At 43.0% G+C, this 24,937-nt stretch overlaps 1 protein-coding gene across 1 annotated transcript in view; it reads right to left on the bottom strand.

Moving 5' to 3' along the window:
* The window catches only part of HECW1 (HECT, C2 and WW domain containing E3 ubiquitin protein ligase 1), a 482,761-nt gene that overhangs the window by 51,892 nt on the left and 405,932 nt on the right, over nt 1–24,937 (bottom strand). The window contains exons 16-22 of the mRNA XM_029234115.1: nt 18,075–18,180; nt 17,046–17,142; nt 10,961–11,044; nt 10,450–10,559; nt 5,531–5,651; nt 4,454–4,567; nt 3,476–3,628 (exon numbers count right to left, since the gene is read on the bottom strand). Coding sequence (XP_029089948.1) covers nt 3,476–3,628; nt 4,454–4,567; nt 5,531–5,651; nt 10,450–10,559; nt 10,961–11,044; nt 17,046–17,142; nt 18,075–18,180 — 785 coding nt within the window. The remainder of the gene's footprint in view (nt 1–3,475; nt 3,629–4,453; nt 4,568–5,530; nt 5,652–10,449; nt 10,560–10,960; nt 11,045–17,045; nt 17,143–18,074; nt 18,181–24,937) is intronic.

The raw sequence follows: 24,937 nt of genomic DNA on the forward strand, positions 1-24,937 counted from the left end.
CAGCTCTTTCCAGCCTTCCCTCCTCAACATTTTCCCCACATTACAGCAAGATTTACTTTTTGAAAACACAAATCCAATGATAGCATTCTCCCTATGGGATGAGACCATCTGCCACTCTCTTTGTCTCCAGCCTCATTCCCACCACAACCCCAAAGGCCATTATTGGCTCTGATCCATCTACACTGCTTGCCGAAGGCTCTATTCCCTCCCATGCCTTTCGAGTGTTGCTTCCAATTCTGGATCCTCAGAACGTCTTTTCTTCCCTTCTCTGCCTAGTCTCCTACTCAACTGCCCCTTAAGGCTTGGCTCGTATACCCACTCTCTCTAGAAAAAAAAAAAAAAAGATGGCACATTTATCCCCTCTTTTTATGAGATCCCCTGGTTTCACTCCCCACTCCCCCATCCCTTGCCTTGGGCTGAGTGAGTCATTTTCCCTTGTGACTTAATACAATTCCCAGGCTTATATATGCACTCGGGGGTGCTCTCTCTCTCTCTCTCTCTCTCACACACACACACACACACACACACACACGTGTATTATGTATGCATAACCTGGTATTTAAGATATCTTGGTGGAATTATTGATTTACTCACATGCTCCCCCCTTGAGGGAGGAGATCTCATTCACTTCGTCTTTGTATCCTCCTAGCACATAGCACATGCTTGATTTACAATTGCTTAATTAATGAAGGTATCCCACAACACCCGGCATAGTCCTTCCTATATGCTACGATATTTGATGAAAATATTTCCTGACTCTAATTCATGACCTTCAAGGCACCATCTTAAATTTCATGCTCACAGACTAAGAGAATTAAGGGATTATATGAAGTATAATCTGTGTACATATATATTCTTGTGGCATGGGGTATGGCACTCTCCACTGCTGGAGTGAACCCTGCCTGAAGGTGACTAAGTTAGATGTGGCCTTCAATTTTCATTCCTATGTCCCCTCAGTGGCCACTTCCTGCTCTGCCTGCTCCATCTACGTGTTTCTGCCTCCCAGGTTTCATCATCCCCTTATTTGATAAGTTACAGGAAAAGGAACCACAAAGGGCCACATTTGCTTCTTCACCTGCGGAGAGTCAAGAGGCCCACTGTAACGCTTGATGCAGACACGCCTGCTTCAGGTCAAGAACTTCAGAGCTGACGCATGCAGGTCAGTGAAGTCAGAACACACCCTCGCACCATACACAAAAATAAACTCAAAATGGCTTAAAGACTTAGATACAAGACATGACACCATAAGTTCTTAGAAGAGACCATAGGCAAACATTCTCTGACATAAATCGTACCAACGTTTTCTTAGGCTAGTCTCCCAAGGCAATAGAAATAAAAGCAAAAATAAACAAATGACACCTAATCAAACTCACAAGCTTTTGCACAGCAAAGGAAACCATAAACAAAATGAAAAGACAATCTACGGACCGGGAGAAAATATTTGCAAATGATGTGACCAATAAAGGCTTAATTTCCAAAATATACAAACAGCTCATACAACTCAATAACAAAAAAGCAAACAACCCAATAAAAAAATGGGCAGAAGACCTAAAGAGACATTTCTCCAAAGAAGACATCCAGATGGCCAGTAGGCATATGAAAAGATCCTCAATATCACTAATTATTAGAGAAATGCAAATCAAAACTACAATGAGGTATCACTTCACACAGGTCAGAATGGCCATCATTTAAAAACTCTACAAATAACAAATGCTGGATGGGGTGTGGAGAAAAGGGAACCCTCCTACACTGTTGGTGGGAATGTAAGTTGGTGCAGCCACTATAGAGAACAGTATGGAGGTTGCTCAGAAGACTAAAAATAGAACTACCGTATGATCCAGCAATCCCACTGCTGGGCATATACCTGGACAAAACTATAATTCAAAAAGATACATGCACCCTTATGTTCATAGCACACTATCTACAATAACCAAGACATGGAAACAACCTAAATGTCCATCAACAGATGAATGGAAAAAAAATATGTGGTATACACACACACACACACACACACACACATATATATATATATATATATATATATATACATACAATGGAATATTACTCAGCCATAAAAAAGAATGAAATAATGCCATTTGCAGCAACATGGATGGACCTAGAGATTATCATACTAAATGAAGTAAGTCAGAAAGAGACAAATACCATATGATATCGCTTATATGTGGAATCTAAAATATGACACAAATGAACATATCTACGAAACAGAAACAGACTCACAGACATACAGAACAGATTTGTGGTTGCCAAGGGGGAGAGTTGGAGGGGGTGGGATGGATTGGGAATTTGAGATTAGCAGATGCAAACTATTATATATAGAACAGATAAAAGGCAAACAACAAGGTTTTACTGTATTCCACAGGGAACTATATTCAATATCCTATGATAAACCATAATGGAAAAGAATATGAAAAAGAAAAAAATATAGATCTGAATCACTTTGCTGTAAAGCAGAAAATTAACACAATGTTGTAAATCAACTATACTTCGATAAAATAAATTCTAAAAAATGAAAAAAAACAAAAAAAGAACTTCAAAGCTGAGAGTGTTTGGAGAGAGAGGTCATGGGCTGTAGCTGGCAGCCGTAGCAGAGGTGGGTTGTTCTGTTGCCATAAAACCAAAATATGGGGGTTTGGGCCATATGCCCAGCAGGCCCAGGTGTTACCCGAGAAGCACCCTTCACCAGCAGCCCCATGACACATCATCAATAAGCAAGAACCCACATTAGCAGCTTCCGAGACTTGTTTCCCTCCTCATGGCAGAAGCCCCTGCAGTGAAGTCAGGGGTACTTTTCGAGTCAGGTGTGGTGGTGACACAGTAGGAAAGTGCAGGCATCCCAGATGTCCCATGCAGCATTCTGGAGACTTCTAACACCCATATCTGAGGTATCTCACCCACAGAACTACACAGAATTGACTGATACTGATCTTCTTACTCATTTCAGTAAGTGGTAACTGATGTCTCAAGAAGAGAGAACCAAAGAGATATTGGATTTTCAAGTCAGAAGGATGCTGAGAGATCATCCGACCCAACAGACTTATTTTACAGCAAGATACAGAAGCTGATGGCCACAGTGTGAAAGCCATGGGTCCAAATCAGAGAATTTCCTACAAATACCTTCAAGAAGCTTCTGCAGGGGACCCTTAGGATTTTAGTAGAATTATCAACATTCAGAACCTATGTCTACTTACCTTCGCATCTCCTCAGAAGGCAATGACAGTATCTTATATCAATTTGCGGTTGATAGGAAATTTGCATGTCTTTAGTAATTTATTTTGTATTCTGAGTGAAGACTGGCAGAGAACCTTCGCTCTAGTGCCTTGTTATTCACTCCCATCAGCCCTCATGATATCGGGCCGCTGTTCCAAACACAGTGGCCCTTAAGAAACACCACTGTCTTCTGACTAAGAAAGACCAGGACTTTCCAACACGAGAAAGTAAAAATTCCAGCTCTTACCATTCAAGATGGTTTTCTACAAACGCAGACATGGGGCTGATCTGCACGGTGTAGGTGTCATTGGCAGAGTACTCGAAGAGTCCGTAGTAAGGGTTGAAGAGCTCCTGAGACAAAAGGAAGAAGAACTCTCGCGAAGGACCACTGTAGTCCAGGCTGCAAAGGAAGCAGAAGCCCGGGAAGCTCATTACGTGCGAGAGGCAGGGGACCTGTCCCTACGCAGGGGCTGGCTTGCCCTTTCAGAGTCAGTGCTAGGAAAGCAGAGAGCAGCCTCTGCTCTTTACAGTGGATCCCAAGGGACGTATAATTTGCTGTAGAAAATGAGAATGCAGTGATTGGTTTGGGGATGATGTCCTTACTAGATGGCCATGCACCAATCCTATGGCAGTGTTCCTTAACCTTTGTCCTCGATCATATCATACCTTTTGGATAAAACACACAACTGGCCCATTCAAAACCGGGACTTCATTGTGGGAGGTACAAAAGAATTTCCTGTGATGGTGCATGTGTGCATGTGTATAAATTGAAAACACTTTCAAATTCATTCTGCTATGCCCTCCTGGGTGGGCTTGCCCTCCACGGTTGAGATGGCATGCCAAGAAATCACTGAAATTATACGAAAAATTCGGTATGTAGTTATGTACGTGTGCTCTTGGGGGAAGAGTTCTTTGATCAGAAACTCAGAAGGGTACCCACATGAGAAAGTAAAGATGCAGTAGTTTAGGTCTGTATTTTTGACTTATACTTTGACCATGTGACCTCAGACTCTAGAACATGCCAATCATCTTAGGCTTTTAGAGAACATGAAACCTAAAGATTGGCAACACCTGGAGAGAAAGGCCTCCTGGGAGGACATGATCAGAATCACCTTGAGGCAAAGGCTTAGAGACATCCTGCTCCTTCTTGAGAAGAATCACCCAGGATCTGGGGTCTCTGGTCTACCCACACTAAGGTGTCTCCATAAAAGTGCTGGTGCCTCACCCCTCCTCTCCAACAAAGGTGATGTAGAGCTTGTTTCGCTGGAGCTCCTTCCGGGAATAGGCCATAACCTGATTGAAGGTTCCCTCCAACAGGTGGTCTCGCCGAATGATGAGCCTGGAAAGGAGAAGAAGTCATGTGGGTGGTGAGCGGGTGCTCGGGCTCTGATGTTAGGGAGTGTTCTAGGCGAGCTGTGGGGACCCAGGCTGATGGTCTCATTGCCCAGCCTCTCCAACAAGGTATAGATTCCGTCAGTTCAGCTATGGCCTTATGTTGACACTCTTTTCAAAACCATGAAAACACAAGGACAACGTGCACTTTCATAATGGGACACATTCCATCATGTTGGACTACCTTTAGGATTCTTTTTTATTTTTTATTTTTTTGTGGTATGTGGGCCTCTCACTGTTGTGGCCTCTCCTGTCGCGGAGCACAGGCTCCGGACGCGCTGGCTCAGCGGTTGTGGCTCACAGGCCTAGCCACTCTGCGGCATGTGGGATCTTCCCGGACTGGGGCACGAACCTGTGTCCCCTGCATCGGCAGGCGGACTCGCAACCACTGCGCCACCAGGGAAGCCCTAGGATTCTTTTTGATCAATTCCAAAAAGAATCTCTTAAGTTGGATTCCTGAGTTTGGGTTTGGCTTTTCAAGATGAAAATAATAAACCCAAAGTGGAAAAGATCACAACTCTTTACTTAGATCCGAAGATCAAAGCTATTTGACTAACGAGTAGGTAAATTTGTCCCAAGAATATGTAAAGGGAAACATACGAATTTTTAATTTAGTTCAAGATACCTTATTTTGTGTAAAGGTCTACCATTGATTTTATACATGGTTTTGTTTGAAATCTACTTTTCTTTCTCCCTCTCCTTCCCTTCTCTTCTCTTCCTGCCTCCCTTCCAATTTCTTAACTTCCTTTCTTCTTTCTTTCCAACTTCCTTTTTCTTTCCTCCCTTCTATGAACATGACTGATACTACACCATGGCATCCAATCTCCAAACACATATTACCAAGTTATAGGGGAGAAAAGGATAGAAGCATCTACCATCTGAGTTCAGTGCCAAGCACTGGAGCACTCACTTAATTTTCCCTGGACCCTGACCAAATCCTTTGGCTTCCAGTTTTCGGTAGAAATTGCGGAGCTTGGCCTCAAAGTCTCTCCTGTAGGGTGAAGGGGCTCTTGCACTGGCTCTCTGTAAACCTGCAGAGAGAAGCACACAGGCTGAAGGTCATCATCTTTTACTGAAGAACAAATATGCAGGGCAACGGAGGAGAAAGGGCCAACCAGAGGCACATTCCTGCATCTTCGTGTTTTACTTCTCCAAGACATTTCCCTTCATTTCTGTCACTCGCTCAGTTACTTTTATAATAAACAGGTATAATATAATAAAGAGAAAACTGAATTCCGATGACAATAGATATTTATGTCTTCCACTCCATTTCAAGTTGCGTTTCTCTTCAGAATACCTCGATGAGTATATTTCTTGGCTTAGTTATGCTTGAATATTCTTTAGAATATTCTAAAACAACATAAATCAAACTAGACTCTTGTAAGTTACTATATTATAAGAAGTGGTTGTAACTATAATGAAGCAACTAGGATTGTAATATATGTGTACTTTGTACTTCTCTAACTATATTGACGCTAAAATAAATATACATGTCCATTAGGGCCCAGAGCATGCAGGAGTTTATATCAGATTACCTTGCACTATAAAAGCAAAATTAATAATAATAATATTATGAATAATAATTCCCTACTCTTTACAGAAGAGAGTTTTTGTATCACCTAGAGTGCTTTGTAGATGCTTTATTATCTTTATGTACCTTTTAATGAAAAAAGGAATGGAAAAAATAACATTCTTCTCTAAGTTTCGCAGATGGCTATGATCATGGTTTGCCCCTTCAATAACTATTTATTAGTTTATATTCCAGGTACGGAATTTATAATCTAGATAAAACTGATACAACCAAACTCCCAGAAATGAGAATGTTATTATAAGTTGAGATGATTCCTACCCATGAAGGAAAGGAACTTAGTTCTTTGAGATCACAGAATACTCTGGCCAAGTTCAGGAAGGCTTCCCTGGGGAATAGCTGAAGAATAAGTAGGCATGAATTAGATCGAGTGAGTTAGGAAGGGCTTCCACTTAACTTAAGAGAAGAGATGAGCCGGAAGAAGAGCAATCTAGGTAGAAGACCAGCACATGCAAAGGTACCGTGGCAGGATGGAAAATGGTGCTCCAGTCTATCTGGAGCATAGGGTGTGAGGACCAGAGTGATGCAAAACAAGGCTTGAGAGGTGGGCGGGAGACAGATCAAACAGGATGAGGTATACCGTATTAAGCAAGTTTGTTTAATGTTAAGCACAACAGGAAAGCCGTTGTGTGGGGACCAACGTGATGTGTCTTGAGTTATGAAAACCTTAGTCTTTCTGCAGTAGAGAGAAAACACCGGAGAGGCCCAGAGTGGATTTAGACAGCCTGCATTGCACTAGGGTGGTGTCAGTGGAGATGAGAAATGGGACTACATCGAAAAAAAAAAAAAGAAGAAGAAGATAGATTGGAGATGTGTTTAGGAGGCAATGAACTGGATATTGGTAGTGAGGCCCAGGTGGGCTTCAGACATCATAATGGAATGGCCTGTGGTGACATTCACTGAGATGGGGACAAATGGAAGAAGCACAGATGGGTGAGGTCACGGGCTTGGTCTTTGATGGCAGTACGTTTGAATGCTTGATTGGAAAAAGACATAGCTTGAGAGAGAGGAGGAAAAAACCTGGCACAGTGTTTTGAGGATGGTTGGAAGGGAAGGATGAGTCCGCAAAGGTGGCCAAAGACGTAGATGAAATGCCCACAGCTTGTGTCCCAGAAGCCAACTGAAGAGGTGACTTAAGGGGAGGAGCCATCAGTAGTGTTAAATGTGGCTGAAAGGTCAGGAGGAGGGCTGAGAATTACCCATAGGACTGGGTGCCCAGAGCTCGCCGCGACCTTATTGAAGACGCCCCCTCTAATGCACAGGTGTGAAGGGGGAGAGGGAGGTGGCAGCATTGGTAGGCTTGTAAGATAGGCAGCAGGCATTTGAGACAGTTTCTGTCTAAGGGCTTCAATTTTCTCAGTGGAGGAAGAAGGCACATCATTTGCCAGGAGAGACCCAGGGGTTGGAAGTTTGAGAGGAGCGGCAACGTCTGAAATAGCAGTAGAGAAGAGCATACGTTTACCAGTGAAATGTGGTTGAATTTTCTTCTGGGTGTTTATGGTCCATGTGAGGTGGAGAGATGACTAATTTATAATTGATAATCTGCCTTGTCAGGTGGATTTGCCCAAGAACGCCTGAGTACAGGTGTAGGGGAAGCAGATATTAAGGTGACCTACGGGTGGAACTCTGTAAATGAAATGGAGAGGATCGGGGAGCTCAGGGCATTGGCAAGAAACGATGAGCCAGGGATCCTACGCTGGATGAGGGAGAGGCAGTTAGAAAGGAGAGGCGTCTGTGAACTGGAGGTCCTGATGAGGGCACAGGGTGGTATCGGGGAGAGCAGCTGAATAAGCACGTTGGATGGGAGTAGGATGCTTGAGTCAGTGACGTCAGAGATGACAACAAGACAGGAAGGGGATTGTGGGACCAGTGGTTAAGGAGGAGGGCAGGGCAGACAAGGAAGCCCAGAAACTGGGAGGCCAAGGAACTGCACGGGTGCCCTGTGGATGCTGATGTCATCCAGGATGGTGGAAGGACTTGGGGAGGAGAGGGAGACTGTGAGACGGGTGCCACAGTCTTTAAGAATGAGAAGAAGGTCGGTGGATGACAGCAACTAGGGGCAGAGATACAGCTGATCTGTGTTAGCGAGGAGGCACACAGGGCACCAGCGGCACCAGTCTCACCAGCGAGTCCTGCAGTATCTGAGGTGTGGGGGGGGAACCAACAGCCACCACTTGAAAAGGAAAGAGTCTCTGCTGAAATACCACGTTTCAGGACATAGGTAGAACTAGAATACAAGTCTGTAGGTGCAAGTATAATTTTCTGCCATCAGATTACAGTATATTTTATAATACAACTTTCATTACTGCTGGTACTACCACTATGGCCCATGGTCCCTACAATGCATTTTTCTAATAATTTAAGCTTTACAAAGTGCTTTGGCATGTATGATTCACTATGTTGCCCCAGGTAAATGTCATAAAGGTCTGGAAAAATGGAAATTGTAAAGTTTAACTTCAAAATGCCTGGCTTACATAGTCTAGGACCCCAAGGTCAAAGCTAGGAGAGTAAAGAATTAAGCACTTTGACAACATGAATTGGATGATTCTTGGCGTTCATGGTGTCAGTAACGTCTGCAACAGGAAGGTCGATTCCTTTTATAAAACTTATCCAAATAATCCGCAGTTAGCAAGTAACTCTTTATACTCCCTTATTCTATTTGCAGTATGATATCTCCCCCGTGTAATGATACTCTACATACCAAAGGTACGTAGACACTCTACTGCCAAAGGTTTGGACCAAGATGTAGACACATTATCAGGCTGGGACCATCTCTACAACAAGATGGCAGATCATCATGCAGACCGACAGGTCCCCCAGATGGAAGGCTCTGCCCCCCAGAAGGAAGTCATCCTGTGCACACTGGAGACAACTGATTGTCCTGACGCTGGCTCTGACAAAGCTCCGGGTCCTCCTTTTCCCAAGCCGTGTCGTCTCAGCTATGCTGTATGTCAGACGCAGCACACGTGGGACATTTCCTCAGCAATGCTACTGATACACTTGTTTGGAGGAAGGCCTAACAAGGAGATACTGACTTAAAAACAGATTTTAGGAATTAGCGAAACTACCTCTAAGAGATAGTCCTGAACAACGTGACGGGGGTCATTCTGAACAAATGAAAAGATATTCTAGTTTTAGAGACCTATGGCAGTATTGAGTGACACTAGCTGAATGAGACATCCCTCCTGGGGGACAGAGCGTATTGCTATATTCTGTTTTTCTTCTCCATTTCCCCCCGGCTTCAAAAGCCAAGTTTGAACTCTAACTCTGGAGGTCATAAGATAAGAGGTTACTAGATTTTTCAACTAACTTCCTTTACTAAATTTTAAAGTTATAAAAATAGATTTGGGTTTGCCACAAACACCCATGACAATGTGCTCTTGTAAACCAAGACAATGGGGAAAACTCTTCAATATCTGGATCCCATGTGGGAGTACGGATTTGACTAAAGCTAATTATCTTGATGAACCCAGGAAATACTAGCTTCTTTTTCCGCTAAACGGTTCAATATATATTTCCTCATTTGGAATGGAAACTACCCACAAAAAATATCATGAGTTCTAATTCTGAATTCATTCTAATACACAAAGAAAACTCTAGGGAAACAATTTCACATCATGTTACAAACTTCTTTGGCACCTTCACGGGGGCATAATGGTGGTCCCTAGTAAGCATGTAACCTAGTGACTCCTTTACAACTTAAAAGAAAGTTACTCAAATTGGTATCTAATAACATTCTGATTCATGAGGCAGAATGTTCCAGAAAGGGCTCTTCCCTTTTAAATGCTCAGAGAGTGTGTTTTAGAACAGAACAGCAATTTAGAGCAGGGGTCCGCAGACTTTTTCTGTAAAGGGCCAGATAGTAAATATTTTAGGTTTCGGGGGCCATACGGTCTCTGTCGCTCTGCTGTTGTAGCATGAAAGTTGACACAAAATATATAGATAAATGGGTGCGGCTGGGTTCCAATAAAATTTTATTGATAGACACCAAAACATGAATTTCATATAATTTTCATGTCATGAAATATTGGTTTAGTGAAAAATGTTTCCAAATCATTAAAAAATGCAAAACACATAATAGCTTGGGGTCATTACCAAAACAGGTGGCACTGTGTCAACACCCAACTTAGTGCACAGATGATCAGAAAATTGAGAGGGGACTAAGGGAGAGAGGGCACCTTCATCAGGTGGAAACACAGGTGGCCACCTGCAGGAGACAGAATGCCATATCCTCACGTTACCTGGGGAGTTCTGAGGTGACGAGCAGGGTGAACAGCGGGGAGAGAAGCTGTACCCAGGGTGGAAGGCAGCCTGCAGGGGGACATAGGACATAATCTCTTCTTCAAAGAGACTGCAAAGTAAAAAAAAAAATTAAAAAGTTAGTTCTCTGTCCACGAGAGAATGTTCACAAATTGGGGTAAGAGTGGTTACAATTCTCACGAGACAACGAAAGCACTCAGATTCACTTAGATGGGCACATCCCGGCATGCAAACTCTCCCTGTCATTTTAAACCCTAATTAATCCTACAACAAGGTCTCCATCAAGTACCATATGTAGCTCTTGATACCCCAGTCTTACATGTAGAGAAAGAGGTGAATAGCAGGTATAAGGGTGGGAGCCCTACTTCAGTTGCAGCCACTAGAATATTCTAGAACAAGCAACGAGTGTTTCAGTCTGGGCTGTCCTGGAGAACTGCCCAGAGCAGTTTTTCCAGTTGCTTTTCCAGAACTGTTTCAGGCTCAGCCCCTTACCTCAGCAAAATGACCAGATCTGCATCACAGGACAACTTTTCAAGCCCATGATTACCCTCGGTCCGAATGTAATGGATTTTCTCCCTAGAATAATGTGGGAAGGAAAATAAGAATTACACACCGATGCATAAGTTAAGGAATGAACCCCATTCTGATCCCCCTTTATCTTCCAATAGGGCTGAACAGTGATGTTCTAATGTCCAGAGTATTTCGAGGTATTTAAGTTCATATTGCAGGTTCCCATGATGCTCTCCAAGGGATCACCTTTCCTCAGACTCACACGGGGACAGAAGCTAAGGAGCACAACACAGGTAGGTCCTCAGAGAGCCACACAGTTGGGAGTGGAGCTGGGGTGGACTGTTGTGGGTTCACGGCATCTTGGAAGCCATGGGAAGAAAGAGTGACGAGGAGTCTCCTGAGAAACCTTATGCCTGATGGAAAATGAATTAACTCCACACTAAGTCCAGAGAGGGTCTGGCCCCAGAATACAAGAGAGTCTTCCAGGTCAATCTGAGTACAGGCATCAATTTCTCTCTGTTTAATTACAACTCATGCATTCTGACTTTTTCACAACCTCCAACTCCAACCTGGCAAAATGATTCTAGTAAGTCTATGGATAAATAGCGTTTCTTTTGATCAAATGAACTTTGTAATGTGCTTCTCTGACATTCAGATATTCAAAGATTACAAACACTATGGCCAAGAATCATTCCATTGTAGGTATGCTTCAAAGAAGTTAAAAGTTTTTCCCTTTTCTTGAAGAGATGCAGCAGAAATCTGAGAAGACTTAAGGATTGATTTTTAAAAATATTTCACTTTTTTTTTTTGTTTAAATTTTTGAGATGATTTTAGAGTCACATGTACTTGTAAGAAATTAATAAAGAGTGGTCTAGTATACCGTTTAATCAGTTTCCTCTAATGAAAGATTAAAAATAAATCTATTAATAAAAATACTATAGATACAACTTTTTTCTCTCTCTGATTATAGTAATGTGAATCCAAATCTTCATCATAACTTGCATATTTTCAGGTAAAAATATAATGAACTTGACATTTTGGTGTGGGTATTTTTAAGAAAACAAGAGAAACTTTTTGGCTTCTACAAAGATACACAAAATGGGAGTAAACAGAGAAATGCACTGTGGTCCAACCTGAAGTTATGGGTAGAGCACTGCTGCAGTAAATGCTATTTCCAAAACCCGTGGGTGATCATAGTGGCTCCTCTGACCAGGGACTTGGAAACTGGAGCAGACCTGTCCACACATCATTTTTCAGGGAGGAGGTGGAAGCCTGGCCAAGGGTACAAGAACCAAGCCTCCTCCACCAGCTGCTTCTCCCTCCACGTCCCTGTGCCCTTGACTCCGTGTGCCTGAGCACTGTCCTCCAATCCTGACAGCACCTCACAGCCCTCTTGTTTGGAGGATTCTCGTGGACCCTGTTCCTCTGGTTTACCAATTGCAGCCCCATGAAGGACTCTCAAATTGATGTATTCCCCCAGTGGCAATGTCCCTGGGGCAGGTCACCCTGCTGCCCCAAGGGACCCGCATCTGGGCAAGCCCCTGGTCTCCCTGCCTGGGGAAAAAGGGAGAGAACATTCTAGGGGGTCACTCTTTATTCCCTGGGCTCCTGGGGAAACAAAGTCCAAAGAGAGTCAAGTCCATGAGGGTAGGAGAGCACCCTTCCCAGCCACGGGAAGTGGCACCCTCTGTAGTGGTTCTATCATCACCCTACCTACTCAGACCACATACACGTATCAGAAAGCCAAGCAGAGTTTTCTGAGCGTTTTGGTTGCTCTTCACAGGACATTACACCCTCTGTCATGTATGTGAAAATCTCACGCAGACCTAGTGTTCTGAGGGGCCTCCAAATGTCCCTGGGTCCAGACCAAAGGCACTGAGACCTGGGGGAGATCTCTGAGGGTGAGAATGCCAACCGCCTCTCCTACACGCATCCCATCAGGAAAACTCCAGTGTAAAGCTCCCCTCAGAGCTCAGGTCAGTAGAGCCACCTGCCTCCTTGACATTCTGGCATCTTCATTTGTGGCCTCAAAGACCTTACAACTCAATATCCACAACGAAATCCTTGCCATCCTTCCATCACTATCACTGAATTCTGATCATGTCCTTCACGGCCCATAATACAATCTATAGCTCTATATTTGGCTTTAAAAAAAGTCACACTTGTCTATCATCCGTCTTCCCCAATAGATAGTAAGTCCCATGAGAGTAGGACCGATGTCTGTTTGGCTTAGATACTGGGTACACAGCCCTCGCACAATCCTGATTCAGAATAGCCGCTCAATAAAAGCACTAGTTGAAGGAAAGACAGAATGAATGAGGACGGCTACCATGACCCTGAAACTTAACAGAAGTCATTAACCCCTGGGTTTTATGCCTCCGTCTTCCCTCTCCCCATGCGGTTTCCTTATGCTTCACTACTTCTGCTGAACACAGTTTTCTGAGAACTCATCCTCCAGCCTCTAACCCAACGACTGGCTTTGCAAACCCAAGGCAGTGGATCCATGGCTCCTGGAGAATAGCAGTGACCATGGGGTCATGGTCCTCATGTGGGAACCACAGAGGAAGCAGTAAGTTCTTCCTCTGGGCAGAGTCATGGGGAGAGGAGGTTTTCCTTTCAACTACTGGACCTTTAAAGTCAAGCTGACTCACCCTCACACCACATCTAGGCGCAGGCAGAGGCCTAGTCATAGGCCCACTGCCCTGTTTCTTGGATTCTTAAAGGCTGACACCCTGAAGAGCAAACTCTTGCTCTTGTTCTGCCTTCTTGATTCCATGACCTCTTAAGTCAGTTTCTGATGTCACTGTGGGCTTTCTGTTTTCGATGAGCTCTTTGGGTTTTCAACCTGGGGTCTACAGGTCCTTTAGGATCCGTTAACTCTTTGAAATTATATGCAAAGATTTATGTTCATATATGGAGGAGAGTCTATAAGAGCTTTCATCAGACTCTCAAAGGAGTCCTTAACCTTAAAAAGGTTATTAGTTTTTACATTAATTTCCAATTTTTTTCCAGTTCCAGTATTCCCTAATTCCAAGTCACCCACATCTGGAAAATCATAATTGTACAATTCCACACTGCAACCCCCCCCCCCCCCCCACCGCTGGAGGTTTCTTAGATTCTGTTATAACGTGATACTACACAACAGTGCTAAAATTGTTTACTTCCCTTCAGAAACAAGTTCCACTCTTCTACACAGGGGATTAATTTTATTACTTTAAAAATGATTTAAACAGGACTCTAGGGCCTTTTGGGAGCTCACATTTCTCCCAAAAGTAAGCAGTGAACTCCTTATTTAGTGGTAGAATCTGTAACGTAGAAATGTTCAAGAGCAGTGATGTGTCAGAAAGTTTTCAGGTAGTACAACACCTCTGAAAATCCCTTGGAAATTCCCTTAAATTATTATGTACCGTGAGCTAGAGGGCAGCCCACAAATGGACCGAGTATGGCCCTGCCTTCCGTGACACAGTAATAAAACTTGGGCAGAGTTGAACGCGAGTGGAAGTGATAATCAGTCAAGCTAAAGTCCTTTTGTTCACTCAAAAAGTAAACAGTGTTTCCTATCTTCAAAGTAGAGGAACCAGGCTCTGAGGCAAGAGTGGTTCAAAGACCAAGAAGATATAGACCCTGCCCTAAGACACTTCCAGTGTCGTAGGAAGACATTAGTACATGGTAGAATACAAGGGATAATGGAAAAATATCTTAGAGGTACAAAACCAAATGCTATTAAATCAAAGCAAAAGAACTACTGAAGTCTGCCTAGATCACCGAGACTTTGCGTTTGACTTGAGCCTTTAAAATGGGTTGAAATGCCTTTAAGAGAGAAGCCATTCCAGGAAGGGTGTGGGTAGGAGAGGGCACAGGCTGTTTGATGGACGTGGAAGACACCAGAAGGAAGTAAATACGAGCACAGGACGGTGGAGAGTTAGATTAGAGCCAGTCTTAGGAGACTATGGAAATTGTGCTTAGAAATCTTGACTTTATCACATACCTAACAGGAGCCATGGGAAGTTTTTGTTTGGGGGCATTATTTTGTTGGTATTGAGTAATGAAAGTATTTGTCAGTGAATTTTGAAATCCTGGAGAGAAAAGCTGTAGAAGTGTCTCAACATAGTTCATCTAGTTCTTCAATTGCAATGAATTCCACTCTTATGAGAGGGTTTCCATCTTTCCTTAGCACTAGCTCTGATGTAAGAAAGGTTCCATCAAAACCAGTTCCTTTTTGGAGAGGGAGCTCGTAGTTTCATAAGGAAGTGAACAAAGAATTCCTCCCCCACCCCAAAAACCTCATGTAAATAAGCCAATTTTATTAGTTGGTGCATTTTTCACAAGTTCTCAAACTAGGCTCAGATTCCACCTCCCTCCCCCTCCATGAAACTAAGGTCTTATACTAATGGGTAGGCAGGAAAACCTGCAGTAGATCTATATAAATGGCCTCTTTCATGTGGCCTCAAAACCTCATGAGGTGGGCAGGAGTCCCTGAGTCACAAATCTGGCCTAAACTGCTCAGTGGACTGGCTAGGGTGGGCAGAGCAGGGATTAGAAGAAAGGCAGGGCTGACCAGAGGCCCTGCGGGGGTGAGGGCCAGCGGCCGGGTCTGGGACAGGATGCCAGCCGGCCCCCTTACTCACAATGAGGTTAGTATCACATGCCCATCTCTGCCCTCCTCCTGCTATTGTGTGGTGTACTTCCTGAAGGACTAAATTCCAGAGAGGGTCCTTAGCTGCTCTGAGGTCCCCCGAAAGACAGTCTGAGAGCCATTGTGGTGGCCAGTCCTGAGGATACTCCACGGGAAGCTTTTTTCAAGGGTGTGGGTGACATGGGTTATAAGGAGGTAATGCTGTTTATAGTAGAGCGATAGGGAGTATCTTCTTAAGAGATCCCTGCCAAGTCCAGGAGAGAGAAGATGAGAATCCAAACCTAGGCCATGGCAGGGAGAAGAGAAAAGAAGGGCTGGAAGCAAGTGAGGAGATAAATGTTTAGATGTGAAGCTGAAGAAAGAGGGCGGAATTGAGATGATGGGCATTTGGGAGGATGGAGGTTCTAGTTTGCGCAGAGTAAAACCACAGGGAAAAGAAGTGTCAGTGGGGGTGGTGATGGAGGAGAAAAGAACAGTGAGTGATCCATCCTGGCATGACTAGCAAAGAGGTTATTTTTAGGTGTTGGTGACTCACTGAGGAGGTCAAAGTAGAGGATTATAGTTGTCAGCCAGATTGAAAAGACCACCGGATGGGAGGTGAGGAGTTAGCGGCAGTCATTGGCTGCATCTCTGCCCGCCTTGTCTGGTCCTTTATACACAAACCCAGTGAAGCATCTTAATGGTGCCCACATTGTGACCCTGTCTCAATGATTGAGGAGGCTGAGGGTAGAGGATTAAATGACATGCCCCCATCACTGGTCCCTAAGTGCTGGAGCAAGTATTCAAACTCTGAGTGGACACACTTAACCATTGTTCATCTCCAGCTTTTGAAATGCTGGGTAGTAAACTGAAGGAGAGATATGCTTGAATATCTTGGTGAGAAAGTGGGATTTAAGTTCAGAGGATATTTTCTCTTTTCATCACTTTGGGTGGCTTTCCCTTCCAAATAAAGTGATTCAGAGTTTCAGAGACACTCATTCAGAAATGACCGTAACGGACATTAGGATTTAAGGTGTTCGAACACATGTTATACTTTTTGTTCGCTGGTTTAGTTTTGAATATAGTCATCTAATATCTGGTGCACCATCAGACAATTATATTCTTAAAACAAAAATAATTTATATGGTGCTTTACATAAATAATTTTTTGATGAAAACTATTTTGCTCCCTTTCCATGCTTCTCTCCAAATCAATGGAAATCATTTTAGCATCGTAAGAATAATAGGTAATCTGGCATGATAACTATCTCTGATTGCAACACTTTAGAGAACATTAGAAACCCCTGGATCCTTCATTTTAAATATTCAGGTTATAATTTAAATGCATGAATAAAACACATCTTAAGTGTCTGCCCTCTCTCCACAGAGGCTGCCCCACCTGGAAAACCAGCAGGAGAGACCTGTAGGTAGAGGGTGGTAGACAGGCCCCTACCTGAGTGTGTGGTTTCTCGCCAAACTTGGCTGACGCTCTTGCAGCATTTCAAAAATGTTTGGCTGGCGAAGAAATGCCACAATCTTGTCATTATATGCTGAAACAGACAAAAGCACAAGTTGTGGTTGAGTCTTCAGCCCAGAGATAATTTTGCTCATGATTGGAAAATGGCAACTAGATACCAGGATTTAATGGAGGAATTGAAAAGGCAGGGAGCAAACTCATCAAAAAATGTAAGCTCTTGAGGGTTTTTTCTGTGACATAATGGTATGAGTATTTTAAAAGATCAAACCCAAAGTGAACCAGATCTAAGTTAATTATCTTTAATATTCTAGGAACTTAACTGGGTTGTTAACTCATCCCCTTGTGAACAGACGGAGAATAAAATAGGTCTTCCAGGAGGAGAGTACTACTCTGTTCTTTCTGACTTCTCTTGTCATTTTGCCACAGGTATTATGGCAAAAGATTCTTTATGAGTTCAAAGAAATCCTTTTTGAGCACTTGCACTTATGACTTTGGCCATCCGTTGATTTCCCAATGGTGATAATGAAAACATCCGAATCCATTTAGACTCTCTCACCTCATTTCCCTTGATACAAGTGGCATGTGTTTTGGAAAGAGGTAGCTGAGGTTAGGAATGGAGACTGTGCCAGTTTATCCCCATACATGCATGGGAAGAGAGGTCTAAAGTAAAAAGTGCACCTAAAAGCAACAAAAGCCGTCACCTCATTTAAACTATGCTCTCCTGGGACCCAGCTAACAAATCACTGAATGGAATAAACAAGGCGGGGGGGGGGGAGGGGAATGACGGTCTGGAAGAGACGGGAGGGAAGAGAGGGAAGGGAAGAGAGAAGGACAAAATGAGGAGGAAGGGAGAGGGAAAAGGGGCAAGTGGGGGGATGGGAACAAAGGATAGGGGTGTGGACTATACCATACGAGAGGAAAAAGAAAACACAGAACCCTGAATATTAAAGGAGTCACGATAAGAAACACAAAGCTATCCAGGGGTTCACAAAGCGTGATACATACCCAGTGGCAGTGACTCATGTTGATGTTGGCTTCGAATAGCAGCTACTAGGCTGTGTCCTGGCCTGGCCAGTAGAGAGGCTCCTCTGTTTCTAGAGACTTCTGAGGCCTAATTGCAAAATAAAATTGTTAGCGTTAGAAATCTCAGCCATTTCGGATGAGCTTTGGAAACTAATTTTTCAAAACGAGGGGTAAAAAGGCCCTGACATCACCTAAATTAAAGAAGCAATGAAGTTATAATCCTCAAAGTGATGGAAAATAAGCAAGTTTAAAAAAAATGACTCAGTAGAATGGTCATTAATACATTAATACACTGAATAGACTAAGAAATATTTCTCATCAGAAATACGTTAAAGAGATGTAAATAAATTCTACATGAATATTACTGGTAAGGTAGGTTTATGACCTTCATCTCTAACAGGCAGCACTGAACTTCATAACTGAACGTGGAATGGGCTCGTTTTCTTAAATAGTGTTTATTACACTCAAATGGCATTTCTTTGTTTAGTGCCTATTCTTTTGTTCACTGTGCTGGCTACTCTTCACATAGTATCTCATATCCTCACAGAATTCAGCAAGATAAGCATTATTCACTCCCGTTTACAAATGGGGAATCTGAGGATCAGAGAAAATGAAGTCTTTCCAAAACTTTCAAGTGTAAGAGATAGAACCAGGATACTTACTGATGACTGACTGCAAAGAATTTTTTTTACTTCCCCATACTACTAGCCTGCATCCAATATCTTGGTTTGGGTTGGACATTTTGACATAACTTCATGGAATATGGAATTTGCTTAGCTTAAAACTAATAACTTGTGATGATTAACTTTAATTTAGCTTGACTTAAAATTTATATAAATTCCCTAGGTTCTAGAGCATGACAATGAATTTCTACCATGCTTCCATACATATTTTGCTCCTTAAAGGACCCTTGCAGGGTAAGCTATTTAAACCAAGGCACCACAATGGAGATTTTCCACATTGGAGTACATTCACCAGATATACTGGGTTTGGTGTAGGTTATGACTCATTCTATGATATTTGGCAAAGTAGCCAAAACAGACTTTAAAATATTTAAGAATTTTGAAGATGACATTGTAAGATACTCATAAAGGGCTCAAACATCCAGACAGAAAAAGGAAAGAAAATTCTGAGACCAGAATTCACTCACACAGAATTCAGGAGAGGTGATGAGCTCCTATGCTCCAAACCCCAGAGAGGTCCAGGTCAGTCTCAAAGTGGTCACTTAAGACTAGGCCACATGTGATATTGCAGATGACAAAGTAGGGCAGATTACTTAGGGTTTCCTAATTACAGAAATGGTAATTGCTGGTTTTCCTTTAGGTCCTACTTTCATGTCTCACACAGACAAGAATCATATCCTTCGTACGAGATGTGCTACCAGTTCGCTATCTGTATGCGACAGCCTTTGAACTGCTCTTCTGGAATTAGTAGGGATACAGATCCATCCTTTTCCTCTCCAGATCCTTCTCTTTGCCCATGGCTCACTTGAGGGACAAGGGAATAGATTTTGTGCCACTCTGGGTGACTTCTCACTTTGATGCCATTAGCACCCAGCTCTGTTCAGTGGGTGTAGCCAGCCACTGAGATTTAGACGCCAGCACTTCTGTAACAGCACTTTCTGGTTATACGGTTATAATGCAAAGTGATGAAAGAAAGGTTTGCTGATGGCTTACATGCAATAGTGAGTCTCTTATTTCTTTTTTCTCCATGAATTAATAATTACATAAAGGCTTTCCGGGACTGAAATATCTCTTTTCCTTCAAGGGAAATGTGTCAGTCCGCCTTAATGTGCGTTTAAAATATTTTCTGATGCTGTAAAGACAGGAATCTCAAAAAACCCTCGGTTGAAGATTATCCAAGTGATGAATTACAGAGAGAAATTGGGGTAGCAGATAGATTTGAGAGCGGAACTCAAGAAGACTTGGCTGTGCACTGAACCTGGGTGATGCCTGCAGTCACACCCCGAGCAAAAGTGGCTAATTGTCAGTAGTTGTCTGGAAATGAATAAGGCTTTGAAACAGGAAGAGGCTCACTTCTCTTCCTAGGGGGTCATAGGGAATTCAGGTGTTGCAGATATGCCTTAGGGAAAACTGGTGCCTACTTCTGAGGTCACCTACTTACTGGCAAAACTAAGCCAGATTGAAAGACTTCAGAAACAGAGGAAGGTCAGCTACTTTGAAGGCTGAGGGATATGCCACGAGTGAGATGGAGGAAACAACACAGGGTAGCGGTGGGGTTTCTGGGGTCCGCGAGCCATGGAAACAACGGCCAAGAATAGAGGAGGTGATTGTGAAGTGGTACTGGATGAGAGAACATCTCAGGGGAGAGAACCTGAGAATGGGAGGGCTGAATAGAAACGTGCTTCTCCAGCCAGGGGCCAGGAATTTACAGGGATGGAGACAATTCATGGAGGGCTAAGGAAGGCTCTAATATTCTAAGATTAGGTAGAACTTGGTATGTACTAGGATCTTTGTGGCCCAGAAGTGGTACTAAATGCTCCATCTTGAGGGATGTCTGACATCAACTGCGTGACTGATTTGGATCTCACTGCGAACATGATGCTAACATTTGCTTTCCTAACTACTGAAAATACCTAGAAGAATGGAATTTCTATTTAAAACCAAGATGATATGACTCACTGAATTCCCTAGAATTTGACACTTTTTGTCTCACTGAGGTTTTCAGGCAGGGCTGTGTGTGTGGGTGAGAGGGTGAGAGAGAGACAGAGAGAAGAGAGCCCCATGTGACTACTTTTAAGATTTCTTTCCCTTTTGAAGTTGAGATAGCTTTAATCATAATTGCAAATGTGCAAACTTCAAACACTTAGCTCTCCAGACAACACAAAATAGATATGCTCAGAAAATAGTTTTCAGTGACTGGTAAACAAGCTTCTTTTCTGTGTTGCAACTTGGAAATGTAAATTGGTGGTTTTCAAAAAATCTGTTCTTGCAAATTGTAGGTTTTAGACTGAATTTGGGTTAATAATCAGCTAATGCTCTCTTGAAAACACTGGAGACCTGATAATAAAAAATAGCAAGTTCAGGGGAAAAGCCCAAGTGATGAATTTACGTTCATCTCTAGATTCCTTTTGTACTCTAAAAATGGATCATTAACAAAGTTTGGAAAGAAAAGAGAGATCTATGTTTGAGTTTTTCAACATATTTATAATAGCGAAAAGTGGGTGATAAACATAATGTCCAGAGAAAGGCTTGAGTCAAATTATGGCAGATCCATATGATAAAGTATAGCAGAATTTTAATGGCATAGAAACTATCTACAATGTACTATAATGGTAAAGGAAGATACAGAACCATAGACAGTATGATTCAATATTTTACTTCTATGTTCACCAGGAATTGTCTCCAGATGGGGGACTGTACCTGCCTTTTAACTTCTTTTCCATCTGTGCTTGCATTTTCTACACTCATTATACACCGTTTATAATTCAAAAGTGTATTTTCGCAGGTGTCTGAATTTTACAAACTTCCAAACAAACCTGTAATCAAGTACAGGTTACATGGAATCAAGAGGAAAACTACCGATTTTAAAACACAGTGCAAAAGTTACCCTCCCCAAAGGGCAGCTTCCTGCATGATGGCCTCTGTCATCAGAGCTGATGCAATGACTTTTGTCATAAGAGCAGCTCACTGCAAAGAATGACTCACGGTGACTTCTGCTTTGAGAGTGAAAAGTCAATTTTCTTGCCTGCCAGACTCCTGCCCTTTCCTTGAGGCAATTACTGTGTTAAGCATTTTTCTATGTACCCTCCCAGAAATTTTCTACCACTAATGACTTTCTAACCTGACCAAGATAAGGTGGTGAAAGAAATTAACATTACGAGTTCTGTTATCCTTCCTTATCAATGTTAATTTATACTGCAAACTGCAGTATAAACAAGACAAAATTTGACCTTCCGTGATTTCCTTACTGATAGAGAGATGGGATCCAATATTTTTGGCCCTATGTGCCCCTTCCATTTATCTATGTCCAATTCCATTCGGACACTATGGAAGAAACCAAGCCTGTTTTGTTGGTACTTAAATATATTGCACACAGATGTGCCACTGTATTAAAATGCATGTTAGGGCTTCCCTGGTGGTGCAGTGGTTGAGAGTCTGCCTGCCGATGCAGGGGACATGGGTTCATGCCCCAGTCCGGGAAGACCCCACATGCCGTGGAGCGGCTGGGCCCGTGAGCCATGGCCACTGAGCCTGCGTGTCCGGAGCCTGTGCTCCGCAACGGGAGAGGCCACAACAGTGAGAGGCCCACGAAAAAAAAAAAAAAAAAAAAAAAAAAAAAAAAAAAAGCATGTTAAAGTGTCAAATAATGATCTTTTTATGCATAAAATCATATATTCCTGACAACTGCTTTCAGGAAACGGCCTGAACAATTTTCAGGTGAGGTAAAGGCAAATTCAAAAGATGTTGAGCAGTGTCTCTATTAATAACCTATTGTTGGGGTTTTAAGGGGAATTTTTACCGTTAAGGATCTTGAATATAGAAACTGATTTTTTTTTTTGGCCTCGCCACACGGCATGTCGGGGTCCTAGCTCCCCAACCAGGGATGGAGCCCACGACCCCTGCAGTGGAAGCGTGGAGTCCCAACCACTGGACCTCCAGGGAAGTCCCTAGACACTGATTTTAATTCCATCCTTAAATGCAATGGATAAAAAAGATCAACCCCTGGGCAACACTCAAAAAATGGCTCCCAAAGGTGAACAGAAGAAAAAACTGGTTCCTAAAGCTGAGGTCTAAGGAACATCTATAGTGAATTCCCCATTGCCCATGAGAGGTGACACAGAAAAATCGCAGATTGTGGAAATAGTTCACTGATATTCCTGAGTCTCATATTTCCATCTGCTTAGCTGTCATTTCTAATCGGCTCTCCTGCTGTTTCCATACTCATCATCAACTTACCTAAAGGCACACCTACCAGCCTCCCCGCCTGGCTTTCCTGCTCATCTTACCTGTGAGCTGTTTTTGGGACTGTGAGTCAAGCTTCACAGACTCTAAGAACCACAGAGCTGGAAGGGGCTTTAGTGGCCATACAGTCCCCTTGTTTCCAAATGCAGACGGGGAAACTGAGGCCCCGGAAAGGGAAGGAAGGTGCAATGGCACACAGCACCTCTGCGGAGAAGCCACAGCTGGGACTCCCATCTGCTAACCCAAGTCCCAGGTACCCCTCCTCCACAGCCCTCGACTTCCCTGAGGTTTTGCTCTCTCTTCGTCACCCCAGCTTAGGGCCTCATCACCTTCTACCTGGTCTGGGGCAGTGGCCTCTCATGACCTTTCTCTCTCAAATCTCTCTGTGCCACAATTCTGCCTCTTCTTGGCCGTCACTGTCTTCTTTAAAAATATGAGTTTACACTGGACTGGGAGTTGGGAAATCTGGACTTTGGTCCTGAACTCCCTGGGTGACTTGAGTTCTTGATATTTCAGTGTACTTGACTGTGAAATACGATTCTTAACTGGAGTGGAATTACCATCTGGGAGTGTTTGGAGATGCTCGGGGCTATTTTGTTTTGTTTTTGTTGTCATAGTAACTGGTGAGACGGGGACATTCCTGAAATTTAATGGATGGGACCAGGAGAAAAGATCCTGCAATGGCAAGGGATGCTTCCACGCATCTGAGAGCTGTCATCCCAAATTGTCAATAGTCTTCTCCTTTGGAGAAGCAATGGGTGAACTGATCTCTAAAAGCCCATTTTTACATATAAATCATCATATTATTCTTCTCAAATTCATTCAATGGACTCATAAAAAAGCCCCAGCTCTTCCATGTGGCATTCAAAGCTTTCCAAAATTCAAGACAAAAACCAAGTGGAAACTTACTATTCTGGTCACAGTGAACTATTTATTCCTCGTCTTTCTGCAGACCTTTCTCAAACCCACCTCGGCACTGACGCTTGTGCTGTGCTCTCTGTGGGGCTGTCCTTCCTCTGTCTTTGTACTTAGCTAGGTTTTACCGATTTTTCTAGGTCTAGGTCAAGTACCTTCTTTTAAAAGATACTTTTCCTTGGCCTCTTTTGAACTGTGGCATCTGTCCTAACGTCTCTCTTGGCACTCAATCGTATTCTAATTTCTCCTGTTACCTAACTCTGTGTGTGTTTTTGGCCTGGCTTCAGAAATAGAATACAAATTTCTCCAGGACAGGGATCGTATCTCATACATCTTTGCATTTCACAGTGCTCATGGCAGGCCATGCACTTAATCAATGTTTGGGGCACAGCAAACACAATTAACATTTCTGCCACACCCCTCTCTCTATTTTTATACCCAGGTCCTCCTGACTCCTCAGTCCCTCGGCTGTGCGTTCTCACAGTAAGAGGAACCAGGTATTTGTTTTCACAGAGGCTGGGTCTCTGTTTTCTCTGGTGCGCTGCCTCTGGGTCAGATATCCTCTGCCTCCCAGCTTCTCTCTTGGTTGCTTTCTTGGTTTTCCCTTGTGTCAGTGAAAAGCTGCCGGCAGAGAGAGGTTGGGCAGAGGGATGAGAGGGGTTTAAAAACCTGACGGACAGTCAGTTGCAGATTGAATGAATTAGGAGGCAACCAGATGGCTGATGCACACCGACTCCCTTTTGTCATTATGTGTTAGACCTTCTTGGCTTGATTCAGATGCCATTTTGTCATTAATATTGATATTCAACGTGACTGTGTTTGGGCTCGTCAATCACATCAAATAAACGTTTTGGAACAGGGAATGCAAGTAATGCTCACGATCTTAATCGTGTTCTTTCAACAGGAAGGCTCTAATATTTACATTTTCGGGTTAATTTCGTATATGTGTAACAGATCTATATGTTTAGGGTTTTCATTGAGCGATTGACTTTTAAAAAAATGAAC

This window comes from Monodon monoceros, unplaced genomic scaffold, assembly GCF_005190385.1.
Source record: "Monodon monoceros isolate NGI ecotype Baffin Bay Population unplaced genomic scaffold, NGI_Narwhal_1 Super_Scaffold_2, whole genome shotgun sequence".
Lineage (NCBI taxonomy): Eukaryota > Metazoa > Chordata > Mammalia > Artiodactyla > Monodontidae > Monodon > Monodon monoceros.